The sequence below is a fragment of the Crocuta crocuta genome, unplaced genomic scaffold (genome assembly GCF_008692635.1).
Source record: "Crocuta crocuta isolate KB4526 unplaced genomic scaffold, BGI_CrCroc_1.0 scaffold44, whole genome shotgun sequence".
NCBI classification, from domain to species: domain Eukaryota; kingdom Metazoa; phylum Chordata; class Mammalia; order Carnivora; family Hyaenidae; genus Crocuta; species Crocuta crocuta.
Genome location: NW_027530179.1, coordinates 5,513,420 through 5,533,038, shown reverse-complemented (window position 1 = coordinate 5,533,038; position 19,619 = coordinate 5,513,420). Strand labels below are relative to the sequence as shown.

General features: G+C 48.6%; 1 protein-coding gene across 1 annotated transcript in view; it reads left to right on the top strand.

The window, feature by feature from the left end:
* The first annotated feature begins 12,602 nt into the window (after window positions 1–12,602).
* The window catches only part of TTBK1 (tau tubulin kinase 1), a 37,061-nt gene continuing 30,044 nt past the window's right edge, over window positions 12,603–19,619 (top strand). Inside the window, 5 exon segments of the mRNA XM_077764920.1 lie at window positions 12,603–12,761; window positions 17,371–17,518; window positions 17,750–17,823; window positions 17,995–18,135; window positions 19,367–19,471. Coding sequence (XP_077621046.1) covers window positions 12,654–12,761; window positions 17,371–17,518; window positions 17,750–17,823; window positions 17,995–18,135; window positions 19,367–19,471 — 576 coding nt within the window. The 5' untranslated portion in view covers window positions 12,603–12,653.

Below are 19,619 nucleotides of genomic sequence, written 5' to 3'. Positions count from 1 at the left end.
AAGGAGGCACCATCTAGGCTCATAGTCCACTCTTCTGTGTTAGACATATGTAGAGACCAAGACAGGAAGTTCAGCCTTCATGCTCAATTTTAGATTTTTGGTGAATAATTATTAATTAAAAATTTTTATTTCAAAATATTTCAAGTATGAGTGAAGTTTGGGGAATGGTATACCAAATATCCTACTATCCACTGCTCAGGTTTTTAAAACCTTAAAATTTTGTTTTATCTGTTTCAGACCCATGTATTATATATGTTATAATATCTATCATAAATTTATCTGTTATGTATATAATAGATATGTATGTATATAAAATCTATGTAGAATAGATATTTACATATATAACAGATATATCTAAATATCTAAATATATCTAAAATAGAAAATTGATAATAGATAATATATTACCTGTATATAATCGTCTATACACATGTACACTAGATCAAACTTGTTGGTTATATTTTTATTTTTCATATCTTTCTCTTTTATTTTAATGTTTATTCATTTTTGAGAGAGAGAGAGAAAGAGAGAGAGACAGAGTGCCACTGGGGGAGGGGCAGAGAGAGAGGGAGACACAGAATCTGAAGCAGGCTCCAGGCTCTGAGCTGTCAGCACAGAGCCCCACACAGGTCTCGAACTCACAAACCACAGATCATGACCTGAGCCAAAGTCAGATGCTTAATTAACTGAGCCACTCAGGTGTCCCTATATTTTTATTTTTCAAATCTTCTCTATCTTTACTTTTTTTTTTTTCCTGGACCATTTGATTTATCCATCACTGAGGGAATTTTGTTAAAATCTCCCTTTGACCGTGGATTTAAATTTTTTTCCATGTTATTTCACCTATTTTTACTCTGTTTTCTGAGACTATTATTAGGTGAGTACAAGTTTAGAATTTATATATGTTCTTGGTGGTATACTTTTTGTCCTCATGATGTGACCCACTTTTTTCCTGATAAATTCTTTTTGGACTTGCATATTTTTACATCTTCAGTTTTAACCTTTTTGTATTCCAATGTGTCTCTATTAAGCAGTACATACTTGCACTTTTAAGAAACTGATGCTCTATTAATCAACAAATTTCTTCCATTTGTATTTGTTGTGATTACTAACATATTTGGATTTTTTCCCATTATCTTCTTTTGTGCCATATATTTACCATGCTTTTCCCTATTCCTTTTGTTGTATGTCATGTTTTCTTTTCTGTGACTAAAATCTTTTTGGCATTGCATTAGTTTTAGGTGTACAATATAATGACTTGATATATGTATATACTGTGAAATGTTCACCACCATAAGGTTAGTTAACATTCATCACCACACATAGTTACAAATATTTTTTTCTTGTGATGGGAACTTTTATGATGTGCCCTTTTAGCAACTCTCAAATATTCAATGCAGTAGTATTAACTGTAGTCACCACGCTATACCTTACTTCCCCAGGACTTAAGTGTCTTATAGCCAACTGGAAGTTTATACCTTTTGACCACCTTCTTCTACTTTACTCAATGTCCCGCCTCCCCTGACTCTGGTAAGCACCAATCTGTTCTCTGTAAGTTTGTTTTTGTTGTTGTTGTAGTTTTAAGATTGATCATAGCCATTTTAACAACCATAAGGCGATGTATCATTGTGTTTGGGATTTTTTTTTTAAAGATTTTTTTAAAAAGTAATCTCTATACCCAACATGGGGCTTGAATCTACAACCCTGAGATCAAGAGCTGTATTCTCTACTGGCTGAGCTGGCCAGGTAGCTCAAAGATTTTATTTTTAAGTAATCTCTACACCCAATGTGGGGCTCAAATTTATAACCCTGAGATCAAGGATTACATGCTTCACCAGCTGAGCCAGTCAGGCACCCCTCTCATTGTGGTTTCGATTTGCATTTCCCTAATGGTTAGTGATACTAAGTACCTTTTCATGTTCCTGTTGGCCATTTGTATGTCTTCTTTGAAAAAATATCTATCCAGGCCTTTAGCTCATTTTTAATTAGATTATTTGCTTTTCATGTGTGTGCTATTGAGTTTTGTGAATTCTTTATATATTTTGGATATTAACCTTTTATCAGATATATTGTTTGTAAATATTTTTTCCCATTCCATACGTTGTCTTCTCAGTTTTCTGACTTTTTGGGTTTTCTTGTTTAGTTTAGTTTTGTTTTGTTTTGTTTTTTGCTGTGCAGAAGCTTTTCAGTTTGATGTAGTCCCACCTGTCTTTTTGTTGCTGTTTATACTTTATGTGTCATATCCAAAAAAGTCATTGCCAATACTCATGCAAAGAGCTTTTCCCCTATGTTTTCTTCTAGGAGTTATACGGCTTCAGGTCTTACATTTAGGTCTCTAACCCAATTCAAGTTAATTCTTTTTTTTTAAATATTTTTATTTATTTCTAGGAGAGAGAGAGAGAGACAGCGTGAGCAGGGGAGGGTCAGAGAGAGAAGGAGACACAGACTCTGAAACAGGCTCCAGGCTCTGAGCTGGCAGTCAGCACAGAGCCCGACGCGGGGCTCGAACCCACGAACCGCGAGATCATGACCTAAGCGAAAGTCGGACGCTTAACCGACTAAGCCGCCCAGGCGCCCCAAATTCAAGTTAATTCTTGTGTGGTATAGAATAGGGGTTTAGTTTCGTTCTTTTTTAGAAGGTTTATTACTTTTGAGAGAGAGAATGTGTACACCCGCAGGGGAGGGGCAGACAGAGAGCAGGAGACAGAATCCCAAGCAGGCTCCGAGGTGTCAGCACAGAGCCTGAAGTGGGGCTCGAACCCATGAACTGTGAGTGCATGACCTAAGCTGAAATCGGGAGTCAGACACTTAACTGACTGAGCCACCCAGGAGCTCCCCTTCCCCATTTCACTCTTTCACATGTGAATATCAGTTTTCCCGACACCATTTATTGGAGAGACTGTCTTGTCCAAAAACAGATTTTTTTTTTTAATTGAAGGATAGTTGACGCACAATGTTTCAGGTGTCCCACATGGTGATTTGACAAGTCTAGACACACATTCACCACAAGTGTGGCTCTCATCTGACACCACACAACACTATTACAGAACCATTGACTGTTCCCTGTGCCGTGCCTTTCATCCCCATGACTTACTTCATAACTAGAAGCCTGTGTCTCCCACTTCCTGTCACCCGTTTTGTCCATTCTCCCACCACCTTCCCCTCTGGAAACCATGTTTGTCCTCTATATTTAGGAGTCTGTTTCTTTTTTGTTGTTACTGCTTTTTGTTTGTTTTAGATTCCACATATAAGTGAAAGCATCCAGTGTCTTTCTCTGACTTATTCCACTTAGCATGATGTCCTCAGTGTCCATCCATGTTGTCACAAAAGGCAAGATCTCATTCTTTTTTATGGCCGAGTAATATTCCACTGTCTATATACACCACATCTTCTTTATCCAGTCATGTATCCACGGGCACTTAGGTTGCTTCGACATGTTGGCTATTCTAAATAACGCTGCAGTGAACTAAGGGGTGCACATATCTTTTTTAGAGTAGTGTTTGCAGGGGCCCTGGGTGGCTCAGTCAGTTGTGTCTGACTCCGGCTCAGGTCATCATCTCATGGCTTGTGAGTTCAAGCCCCGCGTCAGGCTCTGTGCTGACAGCTGGGAGCCTGGAGCCTGTTTTACATCCTGTGTCTCCCTCTCTCTCTGCCCCTCCTCCACTCATGCTCTGTCTCTCTCACTCTCTCTGAAGAATAAATAAACATTAAATAAATAAACAAACAAAAAAACAAATAAATAAATAAATAGTGTTTTCATTTTTCATTTTCTTCAGATAAATACCCAGAAATGGAATTACTGGATCCTCTGACAGTACTTATGTTTGTTTTTTAATGATTTTTTTCCAAGTTTTTTTTTTTTAAATTCCAGTCAGTTAACATACAATGTAATATTAGTTTCAGGTGTACAATTTAGTGATTCAACACTTGCATACACTACCCGGTGCTCCTCACAAGTGCCCTCTTTAAACCTCATCTCCTGTTTCACCCATCCCCCACCTCCTTCCCCTCTGGTAGCCATCAGTTTGTTCTCTATAGTTAAGAGTCTGTCTCTCAATTTTCCTCTCTTCCTCCCCATATGTTCCTTTGTTTTGTTACTTAAATTATGCATATGAGTGAAATCATATGCTATTTGCCTTTCTGTGACTTAGTTCGCTTAGCATTATACTCTCTAGGTCCATCCACGTTATGGCAAATGGCAAGATTTCATTCTTTTTAAAGATATTATTTTATTTTAAAAATATTATTTAAAAGGTTTATTTATTTATTTTGAGAGAGAGAGAGAGCAAGCAGGGGAAGGGCAGAGGGAGAGAGACAGAGAGAGAGAATCTCAAGCAGGCTCCACACACAGCCCAATGTGCTCAACCTCATGAATCATGAGACCATGACCTGAGTAAAACTCAAGAATTGCATGCTTAACCTACTGAGCTACCCAGGCACCCCTAATATTTTTTTACATTTTTATTTATTTTTGAGAGACAGAGAGAGAGCACAAGGCGGGGAGAAGGGGCAGAGAGAGAGGGAGACACAGAATCCCAAGCAGCTGCCAGGCTCCAAGCTGTCAGCATAGAGCCTGACGTGGGGCTGGAACTCATAAACTATGAGATCGTGACCTGAGCTGAAGCAGAACGCTTAACTGACTAGGCCACCCAGCTGCCCCTCTCATTTTTTTTTTTAAAGTTTATTTATTTATTTTGAAAGAGAGAGAGAGAGAGGCAGACAGAGAATCCCAAGCAGGTTCTGCATTGTCAGTGCAGAGCCCAGTGTGGGGCTCAAACTCACGGACCATGAGATCTTGACCTGAGACGAAGTCAGATGCTTAATCAACTGCCACCCAGGTGCCCCTGAAGATTTTATTTTTAAGTAATGTCTACACCCAAATGGGGCTTGAACTTATAACCCTGAGATCAAGAGTCCCCTATTCTACTGACTGAGCCAGCCAGGTGCCCCTATTTTTAGCTTTTGAGGAAACTCCCCACTGTTTCCCACAGTGGCTGCACCCATTTACACTCCTACCAAAAATGCACGGTGTTCCCTTTTCTCCACATCCTTGCCAACACTTGTTATTTCTTATCTTTTTGATACCAGCCATTCAGAGGTGTAAGGTAACGTCTCACTGTGGCTTTGATTTGTATTTCCCTGTGATGCTACGTATCTTTTCATGTGTCTCTTGGCCACATGTATGGAAGACTGTCTTCTTCACTGACTCTTCTTAGCTCCCTTGTCAAATATTAGTTGGCCATATATGCATCTTGGTTATGTGTCTGTCTTTATGCCAGTACCACACTTTTTTTTTCCTATACCTTTATAACATAGCTTGAAATTAGAAGGTGTGATGCCTCCCACTTTGTTCCTCTTTCTCAGGATTACTTTAGTTATTCAGGGTCTTTTGTGGTTCTATATAACTTTTAGAGGGTTTTTTTCTACTTCCGTACAGAATGTCATTGGAATCTTGATAGGGGTTGCTTTCAATTTATAGATGGCTTTGGGTAATATGGTACATTTTCATGTACCTATTGGCCAGTGTATGTCTTTTTTGTAAAAATGTCTATTTAGATCCTCTGCCCATTTTTTTTAGAGGGGGGGTCACAAGTGAATGAGGTGCAGAGAGAGAGAATCCCAGAGGGACAGAGAGAGAGAGAGAGAGAGAGAGAGAAGCAGGGCTCACCGAAGTGGGGCTCACATGAAGCAGGGCTCATATTTCACCTGACGCAGAGCTTGAGCTCACCCAATGTGGGACTTGAACTCACATGAGATCATGACCTGAGCCAAGGTCAGATGCTTAACGATTGAGCCATCCAGGCGCCCTGCCCATTTTTAAAGTAGATTGTTCTTCCCACCCCCCCCATTGAATTGTATGAGTTCTTTATATATTTCAGATATTAACCCTTTACCAGATACACGATTTGCCATCATTTTCTCCCTTTCCATAAATTGTCTTTTCATTTTATTGATGGTTTCCTTTGCTGTATAACCTCCCATGTTTAACAAGCAAAATGACTGGACAGGAAATATGAAGCAATGATGTTTGAACATTGGCCATTAGCCAGCATAGGATGGCACAGACTTGANGGGGGGGAGGGGGAGAGAAGAACCAGGCTGAGCCTAGCTGTCTCCTTGAGCTGAGAAGGCAGAGTGGGGAGTCCGCGGAGGCCAGGGCAGCTGGTTTGTAGAACAGAGCATAGGATCCAAGAGAGCACTCTGGAATCTTCAGAGAGCGCTCCGTGACAGAGCAGCACATGCGTGTGAGGAAACTCTGAGGCAGGAAGAGAACCACCTGAAAGGAGTAAAGTGAATCTCCAGAGCTCACACAGCAATGGAAAAAGTGCCTGTTCCCTCCAGCCAATGTGGAAAAACCTCGTCATTCATGGGGCATGAGGTAAATTATGCGGAAGGCTTTTGCCTCAGTACTGGGGAAAATCATCCCTGTACTAGAAGCCCTGAGGTCCCACCTAATAAAGCTTAAAAAGTAAGGCTTCGCAGATCAAAGTGTTTCTAAGTAAATGAGTGGCATCCTGGAACAAAACTCAAGAGTGTTTTCCTGAAATACAAAAATATCCCAAACCCAACAAAGTAAAACTCACGCTATTTGGCATCCAATAAAAAATTAGGGTATGGAAACAAGCAGAAAAATGTGACCCAGAGTGAGAAGAAAAATCCATTGAAACTGGTCCGGAAATTATTCAGATAATAAAATTCATAGGCAAGTATATTAAAATAGTTATTATAGCTATCCCATATGCTTAAGAAATTAGAAGGAAAAATGAACATGAAAGATTTTTTAAAGACCCAGATTGAATTTCTAGAGATGTACACTGGAATGAAAACTACATCTGATAGGATGCAGCTGCAAAAGATAAGATTAATGAACTTGAATCCATAGCAGCAGAAACGATGCAAAATGGGGGTGTCTGGCTGGCTCAGTCGGTAGAGTCAGTCTTGATCTCAGGGTTGTAAGTTTGAGCCCCGTGTTGGGTGTAGGGATTACTTAAAAATAAAATCTTTTTTAAAAAACTATGCAAAACAAAACACAGTGAGAAAAAAGACTGGGGGGAAAATGAACAAAGCATCAGTGAGCTACAGAAAACTCAAGTGGCTTCATAAACAGGGTAATTGGAGTCCCTGAAAGAAAGGGAAGGCAGAAAAAAATATTTGTGAAAATGATGGCTGAAAAATTTCCAAACTTGATGAAAACTATAAATTCACAGATACAAACCCCAAGCACAAGAAACATGATTTAAAAAAAAATGATGGCAGGTCACATTATAATCAAATAGCTCTAAAACAGTGATAAAGAGAAAAATCTTAAAAGTAGCCAGAGGAGGGGCACCTGGGCGGCTCAGTCGGTTAAACGTCCGACATCGGCTCAGGTCATGATCTCATGGTTCGTGGGTTCGAGCCCCGCGTCGAGCTCTGTGCTGACAGCTAGCTTCAGAGCCTGGAGGCTGTTTCAGATTCTGTGTCTCCCTCTATCTCTGACCCTCCCCTGCTCACGCTGTCTCTCTCTCTCTCTCTCAGAAATAAATAAAAAAAATTTTTTAAGTTAAAAAAAAAAAGTAGCCAGAGGAGTTAACAGACATTACATACAGGGAAACAAGACAAGGGTACGTGCAGATTTCCCAATAGAAACAATGCAAGTCAGAGGAGAGGAGAGTGACATTTTTATGGGACTGGGGACAAAATTGTCCACCTAGAATCCTGACTCAATAATTGGATCAGACTGCATTCTTCAGTGATTTTCTGCATGAGGGTCCAATTCCCCTGGACATTGGCTCTGAGATGGAGAGGATCGTGCAGGAAGTTGATCAGGAGGTACTCTGAGGATCAACATCTGTGGAGGAGTAAAAAAAGCAGGGCTGGGCGGAGCTCCAGTGCAGCCTCGGTAGAAGCTTCAGGGGACCCTCTCAGCAGTTTTGAAAACAGATGTCCTAGGGGTGCCTGGGTGCCTCAGTCAATTAAGTGTCCGACTTCGGCTCAGGTCATGATCTCATGGTCGTGGGTTCAAGCCCCGCGTTGGACTATGCTGACTGCCAGCTCAGAGCCTGGGCCTGTTTCAGATTCTGTGTCTCCCTCTCCCTCTGTCCCTCCCCTGCTCATGCAGTCTATCTCTCTCCCTGAGAAATAAATAAAACATTAAAAAATTTTTTTAAAAAACAACGAAAACGGATGTCCCTTCAGAGCTGTCTTGAGTTGGGGTGAGGAGCCAGGCCTTTGTCCTCACATTGTCAATGGGATATGGGTTGCCCCAGAAAGGGTGCACGATCTTGAGTGAGGCAGCTCCCTTGGCCAGGGGCAATTTCCAGAGGAGTCAGCTGAGATCACCCAGACTACAGCACCCCAGGCAGGCAAAGGAATGAGTACCTAGATTTTGAAGGGGGATCTGGACACACATGACATTATCCACTACACTTCCACAAACTAAGTGGAAAAAATCCAGCCTCCTTAGCATGGCGCACAGGCCCTTCATGATCTTGTACAGGCCCATCCATCCCCAGCTCACCTCATGCCCTCTTCTCAGCCTGAGAGTCTCTCCCACCCCCTGCCCCGGCCCCACTTACCCACCTGTTGGAAAATTCCTAATCCTTCAAATGACAGTTGAACACACCTCCTCAGAGAATCCTGCTCTGAATGGACTTGGTGACTCAACAGTCCTTCCATCGTGGTTAGGAGCATGGACTTTAAGCCAGGGTTTGAATACCATGTCTGCTGTATTAATGTGACTCCGTAACCTAAGGCAAATTACTCAACCTCTCTGTATCTCGGTTTCCTCATCTATAAAATGGGCATAACATTAGTACTGCTGCTTCATGGGGTTGTTATGAGGATTATACGAGTTAATATGTGTGAACTTAGAACAGTGTCTGGGAGGAGTAAATAGTGCTGCTCTTATTGTTGTTGTTGTTGTTGTTATTGAAGGCACTCAGTATGCATTTGTTCAAGGCACAAAGGATGGAAGGAAGGACCTGAAAGAGACAAAGTGCAAAGTATGTTCAGGGAATGCTGAGTATCAAATTTGTCAGAAGGGTGGTAATAGGGGCGCCTGGGTGGCTTAGTCGGTTAAGCGTCCGACTTTCGCTTAGGTCATGATCTCGTGGTTCGTGGGTTCCAGCCCCACGTCGGGCTCCGTGCTGACTGCCAGCTCAGAGCCTGGAGCCTGTTTCAGTCTGTGACTCCCTCTCTCTCTGACCCTCCCTTGCTCACGCTGTCTCTCTCTCTCTCTCCTAGAAATAAATAAAACATTAAAAAAAAAAAAAGAAGGGTGGTAATAGCCTCTATAAGGTATTATCACCCATGTTGGAAAGAATATTTAATGTCACGGTAAAGAGTGTGGATCCTATTTGTAAGCAATAAGAAACAATGACAGAATTTGTCAGCAGATGGGAGAAAGGGCCAAAGACAGAGAGAGACAAGTTGGAGCCAGGAGGTAAGGCATGTGTGGAGCCCTGAGTTCTAGGCAAGGGATGTGTGAGAAGAAATGGCGGACGGGGACTGTGGGAGGATGGGTGCAGGTGAGGGGAAAGGAGTTTAGAGGAAGGTAATATGAACACATGGAAGATGCAGAGGGGAAGTCAGTTGAGGCTGATAGGGACAGGCAATGAGTGATAGGGACGGGCCGGGAGGGGAGAAGATAAGGCATGATGGCGACAGGTGAGTTTTAGGAGGACAGGTAAGGAGTGACGGGGCACTGCGGGGGGGTGGGATCAAGTGATGGGGCACTGCGGGGTGGCGGTCGAGTGAATGGCAATAACCAGTGAGGAGAACCGAAGAGCTGGAGCGGGGACCATCCGGAGGAGAGCCCCAAGGCTGCAGGCGTGGCGAGAAGAGCGGAGTGGAATGTGATGTCAGAGAAAGGGCGGTGATGTAAGAGCCGGGCGNCGGCTTTGCTCCGCTGTCACCCTGACAAGCCCTTCCCGGCTGCCTCCATTACCCCTCTCCCTTGTCCTCAGTCCCTCTGTGCCTCCCTGCCTCGCGCTAGCTGCCTTACCAACCCCCTTACCCCTTCGGCGGTGCCCAGAAGCCCCTCCCGGTGTCCTGCCGCCTCCTCACCAGTCGTTAGGATTGCTCACCTGCCTCTGTCTCACCCAACCCCCTCCTCTGATCCTGTCACCCCCCATCCCTTCCCTTCTTCTCTGCCTCCCTCCACACGTCTTTTCACCTGCACCCACCACCCCTCGCTGGGCTCCTTCACCTCTCCTTACCTGCGCTCCCACATCCCCACTTACACCTGGCCCACACCTTGCATAGTTACACATCAACACCTCTACTCACACACCATGATGAGCTCCCTCTCCCTCCCTTCCTGTCTCTCCTTCCCTGTCTCCCCCCACCCTCACACCTCACACACACACACACACACACACACACACACACACACTTGGCTTCACACTGTCTGACAGATATTCATAAAAACCTCTTCCACAAGCCCTCTCACACGACACACCCATGCCTCCACACACCCAAAGGGTCCTGGGGGGCCATAATGGGGCAGCTGAGTTCCTCGAGGCCTGTTGTCCAACCTCGTCTGAGTTGAATGTAGTCCTCTGAGGCGGAGTGAGGATGGCGGATAGGGAGAGGGAAACCCCATTTATCCCCTGGTCTCTATTCTCCCTTTTCCCACCTCACCTCTTCCTTTAGGCTGCCCATCTATAAGCTGGGAGCTGCACCCCAATTTTTCTCATCAACCTCTAGAATTCACCATTACGGGACTGGAAGACCCACCAGAGGTCACCAGTTCAATCGGTCAAGGCTCCCTCCCTACTGGTTCAATTGCTTCTTCAGTCCTGTCCTCAACCTGTCTTCACCTTTATTCCAGAAGCCCCTGTCCCCATCCCTCTCTCTTTATTTTGCCATTGCCCTCACTGCCCTCTGAATACCTGATGCCCCACGTGCCACTTGGGCAAAACGTGGGCAGAGGCCTATTTGACATCCCCACAGTTCTGACGCTCTGAAGTTGGATGGATTGGAGGAAAGAGTCAGCTGAGTCACTTGAAGAAAGATAGGAAAAGATTGACTGTGTCGCTCCTCTTTCCCCCATGTCCCTCATGGTACACCATGACCTGTTGAAGGTTGTCTCTATGCCTTTACTATCTCACGGTGCCCCCTGTATCAGGATGGCTAGACATGGCCTTGGGGAAGTATCCTGCCTCAAGGAAAGATGGGTTCATGGAGTTTCCACCCCATCCATAGATCGCTTAGGCATTTTCCTCCTCTCCAACTCCCTTCCTCCCCACCCTGTCCCCGGCTGGAGGGGCAGAGCAGTGTGCTTATACAAAGTGTAGGGGGGTGGGGGGAGGAGAGAAGAAAAGCTCCTGGTTCCAATCCTGTACTAGGTTGGCAGAAATCTCAAAAAGAGGCCCCCTGCCTACACACGTGCACATCAGGGACAGACACAAAAACACCTAAGCACACACAGACAGAGGTACAGGCACAGACACAAAGACACACACACAGACACATAAACACACAGAAAGACACACAAAGACATATACGTGTTCACAGAGGGACACATGCGTGCACACACTTACATTTCCCGGGATGACTCTGGCTGGCTTTCCCAACCCTTGCTCACAGCTGGGATGCTCTCCTTGATATTCGGCTTCTACCTTTGCCAGGGCAACAAGAGCTGTCTTCTTTCTTGCTCTTCCTGAGCGGACACAGAAAGGTGTGGTCAGAGCTCTCTCATCACATCCCCACCCAGACCTGCTGCTCCCTGTCATTCCTCCTGCCTCCTGTTAGACCCATCCCACTCCCTGTGGTCCTCAAGCTCCCCCCTCCCCCCTTTCTCCCAATCCAGCCGGTCTCTCTCCCTTGGAGTGGCCGCAGGGCTGCAGTCCCTCTAAAATCGATGTCATGAGTCCATCACCCTATGTTCACCCCATGGCTCACATCCTTGCTTCCGAACCCCATGGCTGTCAGTGGGTTGGGCTCACCCCTGAGAATGGTGTGTTTCTCACAGCTGCATCCTCCTCACTTAGCATTTAGCATCATCCTCAGGGGGCTTTCGTGTATCTCATTTTCTTGATTATTCCATCCCATGGTTGATTAGCAGGTCTCCATCACTCTGGTGCGTGTCTCCCATGGGTCACCCCTTGGTCAGCAGGTCTCCCCTTTCAGAAACACAGCTCCACGGGCATTTGGTGGCACAGGGAAAGTGTGGGTGCCGGGGCCTCAGATCAAGTCACTCAGACTGATCCCCTACACAAGCATGGGTCCTAGACTAGTATGCAGCCCCCCACCCCCCGGAGGTTAGCAAGTCTCCTCCACATTAGTTAGCATCTCTCTCTTTGGGAAACACTTTCCCCATAGCCTGTTCACACTGGCATTTTCCTCTCCTTTGGTGTCCTGCTGTGTGTCCTGCTGCTGGTTTTTACATCCCCAGTTTGTAGTTTGTATCTCTCTTCCTGCGGATAGTATTTCTGTCTTCTCCTCTGACCTCCACCTGGGTGTTTACACAATGCTTCCCCCAGTAACCCCTAAAGCCTCTGCCCACTGGGCCGAGGAAGGATGCCGGCCAGGAGAACGGAGCTCCCCTCCTCCATATCTGCAAGGTGGTCCCGGTCCCTAGCCTGCCCCACTCACAGTCCCTCCCCACTCCCCCAGGTAGATGGCCCCCCCAGGGCAGGCCCTGCGGACACCCCTCCCTCCGGCTGGCGGATGCAGTGCCTAGCGGCCGCTCTTAAGGACGAAACCAACATGAGTGGGGGAGGGGAGCAGGCCGACATACTGCCGGCCAACTACGTGGTCAAGGATCGCTGGAAGGTGGTGAGTGAATGACCCGGCGGGGCCAAGGGATTGGTAGGGAGAGGAGGGGAGGAGAGGACCTGGAGACCTGTTAAAACAGTTGCCCCCAACTCTTCCACCCTAAGAGGGGGGTGCCCCTGAGCTCATTTGCATCGTGCTTGCAGTCACTATTTTGGCGTACACTGGTGGACAGTCGCTTTCTCCCAGCGCCCTGTCTCACCCCTTTGCCTGCTAGGTCACGTTGCTCGGGCCCAGCCTGGAACAACTCTTGGTTGGACGTCGGAGCAGGAGCTGCAGAGCTTAGTGGGGGAGGCGGGCGGGGTGGGGGAGGGGTCTCGTTGCCGGACCTTGGAGAAGGGCAGTGAGTGAGCATGTGTCCCTCCGCTTCCGCAGAGGACAGAGAGGCCTGGCTTCAGGGAAAGAGGCCCTGCGGGCTGCTCCCACCGCAGCCGCACTCCATCTTCTTCCACCCTCCTCCCCTCACTGGTTCCTGCGGCAGGTGCAACACGCCGAGACTCCATCTCCCAGCGTGCCTTGCTCCTCCAGCCCAGGACTTCAGTCTGTTCGGCCTGCTGGGAGTTGTAGTCTGCGCCTCCTCGGGGGTTTGGGCCTGGACGGGAGGGGGGCACGTGAGGGGCTGGGGAAAGACAGTGTCTGGGGAGCCGGACCTATTGTAAATCAATCCCTGCGGCGCCCCCCTTTCTTTCCGTCGCTTGAGAGCGCTCTGGTGCCCTTTTATTGTGGGGGCAGGACGGTGTAGGGTGGATTGCGGGGTGATGGTTTGTGATCTCGTGGGTCTGCGTGGCAGAGTGAGGAGCCTGGAGGAAGGGAGGGGGAACAGCACAGACCTACGCTGAGCCTCTGTGTGGGGTGTGTGGGAGTTGAAGGGGGAGGCTCAGCTCACCTGGGCTGTCAGGCTGAGAGGAGAGTGGGGCCTGGGTGCTGGCCGGTTTCCATGGCAACAACCACGTCGCCGGCCAGGTCCCCTAGAGTCCCAGGGATAGGGGCAAATGTGGCAGCGTTGGTTGTCGGAGAAGTCTCTGCGACTGGGGAGGGCCGGAGAGCTGAGGGAAGGGGCTGTCTAGGTCCCGAGGAGGACTTCCTGAAGGAGAGAGTGACAGGATGGAAAGTGGGGGATGAGGAGCCAGGGCAGGAATCAAGGGATGAGGGTCTGGCAAACTGAGGAGTGTTTCTCCAAGAACCCGCGGGTCCCCTGACATGAGAGCCTAGTTTCTGACAGATTGGAGGGAGAAGGACACTGGCACTGAAGAGGTGAGGAAAAGATGGCGTTCACACCATACTGAGTTTGGGTTAGAACTTTTTGAGGGAGGGGGTGGGAGATGAGCGGGGAGAGAAATGGCAAGAGGGAATTGGGGGAAGGGGCAGGCACGCGATCTTTGCCAGGCTGACCTCTTAGTCAGCTGCCAGGCTGGCTGCTCCTGGAGAGCTAGAGAGGGTGGGGTGCCAGATGGCTTCCCTCAGCCATCTCCCTGTGAGGAGTGGGTCAGAGACATGAAGCAGAGCTCAGGAACCCAGCACAAACTGCCCGAAGAGAAAAATGAGCTGGCTAGGAGAAAATGAGGGTCAGTGGCACTCGGTGAAGTATTTATAAATAATAGCATTTCACTCTTGAGGGGTGCTTCTCAGAATCAGAATAGCAAATAATAATAATAATAAAAGCAGCATTTGTTTTGAGCCCCTACTGTGGCCAGACACTGTGCATTATCTCAACAAACAATGGAGTAACTATTGTCATTACCCCCCTTTTCACAGGTGTGGAGACAGGCATAGAGATTAGCTAACCTGCCAGATTCTTAAGACTGGGTGGGACCAGGTCCTGCTGGCTGTTGAGTCACTATCACTAAGCCACACTGCTAGCCAAGAATTAGCCCACCCCAAAATCAGGAGCACAGAGATGAAGGAGTCATTGTAACCCGTTCTAGAACAATTCTTTCATTTTACAGAGGAGGAAAAGTGGAGGCACACAGTTTAAGACACTTGCTCGCGGTGACCCAGAGCTGGCCAAGAAGCCAGGTTTCCTTTTTCCTGAGCAAACACTGGCCCTATTGTGTCATATTGGCCCCCCAGTTTAGGGAGTTCCTTTGACAGGCGAGGGGATCAGGAAAAAAATTAGGAGGGGAGGAATAGTGCCTGGTAAAGGTGGATTAAGAAAAGATTTCTGTTAGTGGGCTTGGGCAGGGCTACATTATGACTTTCATGGGCCCTGGACCCTTTTGCCTTCATGGATTCCTTTCTCTATAATAAAGTACTAAAAATTATGTTTTCTGACTGCACTGGTATGTAGAGGAATGAATTAACATTAAATGCTACTTTTTTTTTGACCTAAGAGGTCAATTGTTTTCCTTCCGATTTAAAATATTGAAACATTTTTATGGCCTCTTATAAGTATTATGGACCACTGTGTCTGCTGTGCCCGATGGTTAAGTGGGCCCAGACTGTAGGGCCTGGGGAGAAGGGGTGTTGGGTAAGTGGGTGGATGCAGATACCAAGCTTGCCTCCCCGGGAGGTTCTGTAATGAGGCGGTGGGGGGACAAGGAAGGGACTAAGGGAGGAGAAATAGCCTCTTTGGAAATGAAGATGGTAGAGAAATACTATTGGCCATGCTCGGAAATTGGGGAGCAGGTTCCAGAAATGTCTTGGCTGCCCCAGGCCCTCCTTACCACCTCCAGTGAGGATTCTGGAGCCCGGCAGATCTGGGCTTGAATCCCAGCGCTCACACTTTTAATCCCTGTGCTGTCAACAGTTTCCTGTGATATCGCGGTTAAGAGCGTGGGTTCTGCATCAGATTGCCTGGGTTTAAATGAAACCTGGCTTTGCTACTTACTAGCAGTGTGGCCTGGGGCAGAGTACTTAGGTCTCTGTGCCTTAGTTTTCCTTCTGTGCAAAATGGTGACTTAATGACCTTCCTCACATGTGTTGTCAGGAACATCAGGGGATGAGCTGAGATGATGTCTTAGAGTCGGGAGCCCAGAGCCGGAGATGTGGTTATTGTTCCCTCCCCTCCCCCTTTCTTCCATGCTCACATACAGCAAACGGTAAAGGATTCTAGAAGATGCCATAAGTATCTGAGTTTAAAGTTCCCCAGAGGAAGACAAGCCACTGCTTTCCTTGAGTCTGCATCTGCCCCCTCCTTATTCTGAAATTCTTCTAGGAGTCTGACTTTCATCTCAAGTAGAGAGAGATTCTGGGTTCAGACTGTTCTTCCCCCTTTCCCTCTTCCTGTGTCCTTCCCTGAGCACAAGAGCCTTCAAGACTCTAAGAAGTGTAGCCAGACTTCCACTTCTTTTCTGAATCTTCCCTTCTCCCTTCTCTCCCTTCCTAGAGATGTTTCAACTGTAACCTGCTGGGAACTCCCAGTCCTTGGCTCAGCCCTGCCCCCCTCCCCCCTCCATCCCCATGCTTCGGCCACCATTAAACATTTAATGAGATCTGAGTGCTGGATAAATGCTAAGGGAAGGGCTTGGAGATGCAAGAGACTCAGAGTCCCTTTACAGGCTGGCCAGTCAGAGCAGCCTCCGCCCAATCACTAGCAAGCCTGGCTGTGCTGGTGAGTTAACAAGCCAACCGCAGGCAAGTGAGGGTTCTGGAAGGTGCTCAGTGAGGGCGGGCCACCTGTGAGGTGAGCTGTACATCTTTTTAAAACCAAACAGGTCCCAACTTAGAACTCTGCACCTTCTCCTTGTCCTTTATCATTGCCAGTAGCCCACTCCAGGAACCCCGGGGGCCTCTGACTTGAAATGATCTTAATCCCTTCCCATAGCTCAGCTTTGCTCCTCCACACTTGCCGACTCTTCCTCCAACACAATTCTTCCCTCTGCCTTTTCTCACTGCCTGCCCAGGGATGCTGGAGGAGGAGGGCCTAGAGGGTCAGGTCTGTACTGCCCTTTCCCCTGGGGGGATAGACAGACTCGCCAAACCTCCATTCCCACCATGGTCCCACAGCACCCCCTGTCCCCAGAGGAGGCTCACCCTGGTTTGAGGCATCTGACTAGGGGTCTAGAGAGTGCTGTGAGCTTCAACAGCAGGATGGGCATTGAATACCCTTTGCTGAATCCTCTTACCCCAAATACTTACACCCCCCCCCCAGTCCCCGATTACGCTCTCCCTCTAATGACACCTGTCAGGACATTGCCATCCCCAGGAAGGGCCAGCTTCCCTGAAGGATCCACTCTGAAGCCAGGAGGCTCTGGAAATTAGTTTTCCTTCTGGATGGTGGTGGTTCAGTCTAGTTTGGGGGATGGGGAGAGTGTGATATTTAGTGTCCTTCCAGAGAAGAAAGGATTTATGATGGGCCATGATCTCTTCAGAATCCTACACAGGCTTGTCTCCATGTCTCCATGGGGTCAGAGGTCACATACCCTCTCCCACCTCCCAGTCTGACACCTAGCCCAGTGTGTGCATGCACGTGCTTGCATGGGCTGAGCTGTCTCCGGCACTAGGAGGGGAAGTGGGAGCACGGGTGGGCGGGGCTAGGAAGGCAGACACAGGGTCCCCCCCTTCAAGACTAGCCCTACCCCCACCAACAAAGGGTATGACCCAGCAGTGGGTGGGATGAGGAGCTGCTCAGCCTGACCCCTGGGTTTCCTATCCCCCTCTTCCATCTCCGTAGCTGAAAAAGATCGGGGGCGGGGGCTTTGGTGAGATCTACGAGGCCATGGACCTGCTGACCAGGGAGAATGTGGCCCTCAAGGTGGAGTCAGCCCAGCAGCCCAAGCAGGTCCTCAAGATGGAGGTGGCTGTGCTCAAAAAGCTGCAAGGTGCGGGCCCAGGGCAGGAGGATGGGAGGGAAGAGGAGGAGCCAGGGGAGAGCTGAGGGGGATGGTGAGATGGAATCAGAGTCTAAGGGCGGTGATGGGGAGAGGGGCAGGGGGAGGTGGCAGAAAAGGTGGTCATGGGACCAGGAATCCAGAGTGCACCAGAGACACCTTGGGATCGGGAGTGAGGGAGAAGGAGTAGGAATTGGGAGACCCTTGTCTGTGCCCCCACAGGGAAAAGCCATGTGTGCAGGTTCATTGGCTGTGGCCGGAATGAGAAATTTAATTACGTAGTGATGCAGCTCCAGGTGAGTCCCTGAGGGGTCCTCCCTCCACTCTCCCCCCAAAGCTTGGGTTGTGACCCCTGGGGTGGGGAGTGGGCACAAACCTTTGGGGATGAGGCTGGCCAGAGTGTCACAGGGGTGCTGGTTGGCACGACAGCTGAGCCTGGCCCTCCCCCTGCCCCTCTCCACCCCCAGGGCCGGAATCTGGCCGACCTGCGCCGCAGCCAACCGCGAGGCACCTTCACGCTGAGCACCACGCTGCGGCTGGGCAAGCAGATCCTGGAGTCCATTGAGGCCATCCACTCCGTGGGCTTCCTGCACCGCGACATCAAGCCGGTGAGGGCTGCCCCACCTGCCCCCTCTTCCAAAGCACACCCCCGCCCCTTGCCCTCTCCCTCTCTGGGGCCCATGGTTTCTCCCCCAGAACAGAGGTTTGGGCAGGAGCAGCCTCTCCTACCTGTCCCTTCCTCCTGCTTTCCACCCCAAGCCCCTTCTCCTCGCCTGCTGGGAGAACACACCCTGCCTGCCCCTTTCCCATGTCTCTCCTCTGTTCCTCTCTTCTCCCTTACCCATGCCCTGATTAGTCCTTGAACCTCAAAAGGTGCAGGGGTTGGGGAAGCACAGAGGAATTGATCAAAAGGGGTGGAGGGATGGGGTGCCCTGGGGGTTCAGTTGGTTAAGCATTTGGCTTCAGCTCAGCTCATGATCTCACAGCCCATGGGTCCGAGCCCCCAACAGCTCAAAGCCTGGAGCCTGCTTTGGATTCTGTGTCTCCCTCGCCCTCTCTTTGCCCCTCCCCTGCTCATGCTCGCTCACGCTGTACCTCTCTCTGTCACTCAAAAATGAATAAACATTAAAAAAAATTTGTTTTAAAGGGATGGAGAGGCTGGGCTTGGTAAGAAATTCCAAGTAGCTGATTTTGTGGCATCTTGGATCCCGCTGTTTGTAAGAACCTCCAATTTAAATAAGGGGTGAAAACTGAGGCCCAGAAAGATTGGTTGAATGACCCAGGGTCGCACAGCAAGTACAATGCAGGTCTCCAGTTGCCTTTCAGCAGGACAGTGACACTAAGCCACACTGCTCTGCTGGGGAGTCCCAAGGATTGAGGGCTGGACACATCTCAGTTCAACTCCCAGCTGGGTCATCACTTGCTGTGTGATCTTGGAGAGGCCCTGCAAGCTCTTTAGCTTTCAGTATCCTCATCTCTAAAATGAGGTGCTCCCACCTGCTCCTCAGATGGGATGCCATGGCCCATGGCACATGCTGTTGTTTACTCTTTGTTTTATGTTTGTTTTTGAGACAGGTGTGGGGGAGGGGGACGGGAAGGGGAGGCAGAGAGAGAGGAGGACAGAGGATCTGACGCAGGCTCTGTGCTGACAGCAGAGAGCCCAAAGATGGACTTGAACTCTATGAACTGTGAGATCATGACCTGAGCCTGAGTCAGACACTTAACCCACTGAGCCACCCAGGCGCCCCGATGCGTACTCTTAAACACATTTCTTGGCCCCTCTTGAGGTGGGCCAAGTGGGGTTGAAGCCCCACGGGTCACAGCCACTGTCTTTCCCAGTCAAACTTTGCCATGGGCAGGCTGCCCTCCACCTACAGAAAGTGCTACATGTTGGACTTCGGGCTGGCCCGGCAGTACACCAACACCACGGGGGACGTTCGGCCCGTGAGTATCGCTGCTCATGGGAATCCCTGGCCCCCTCGCCCGGCCTCTGACCTGGGGACCCTTCCCCAGTTTTTCCTGCAGCTACCTAAGCAGGCCCAGCCCGTGGTCAGTATGGGTATCACCCAGCTCAGTCTACGCTTGGCCCATC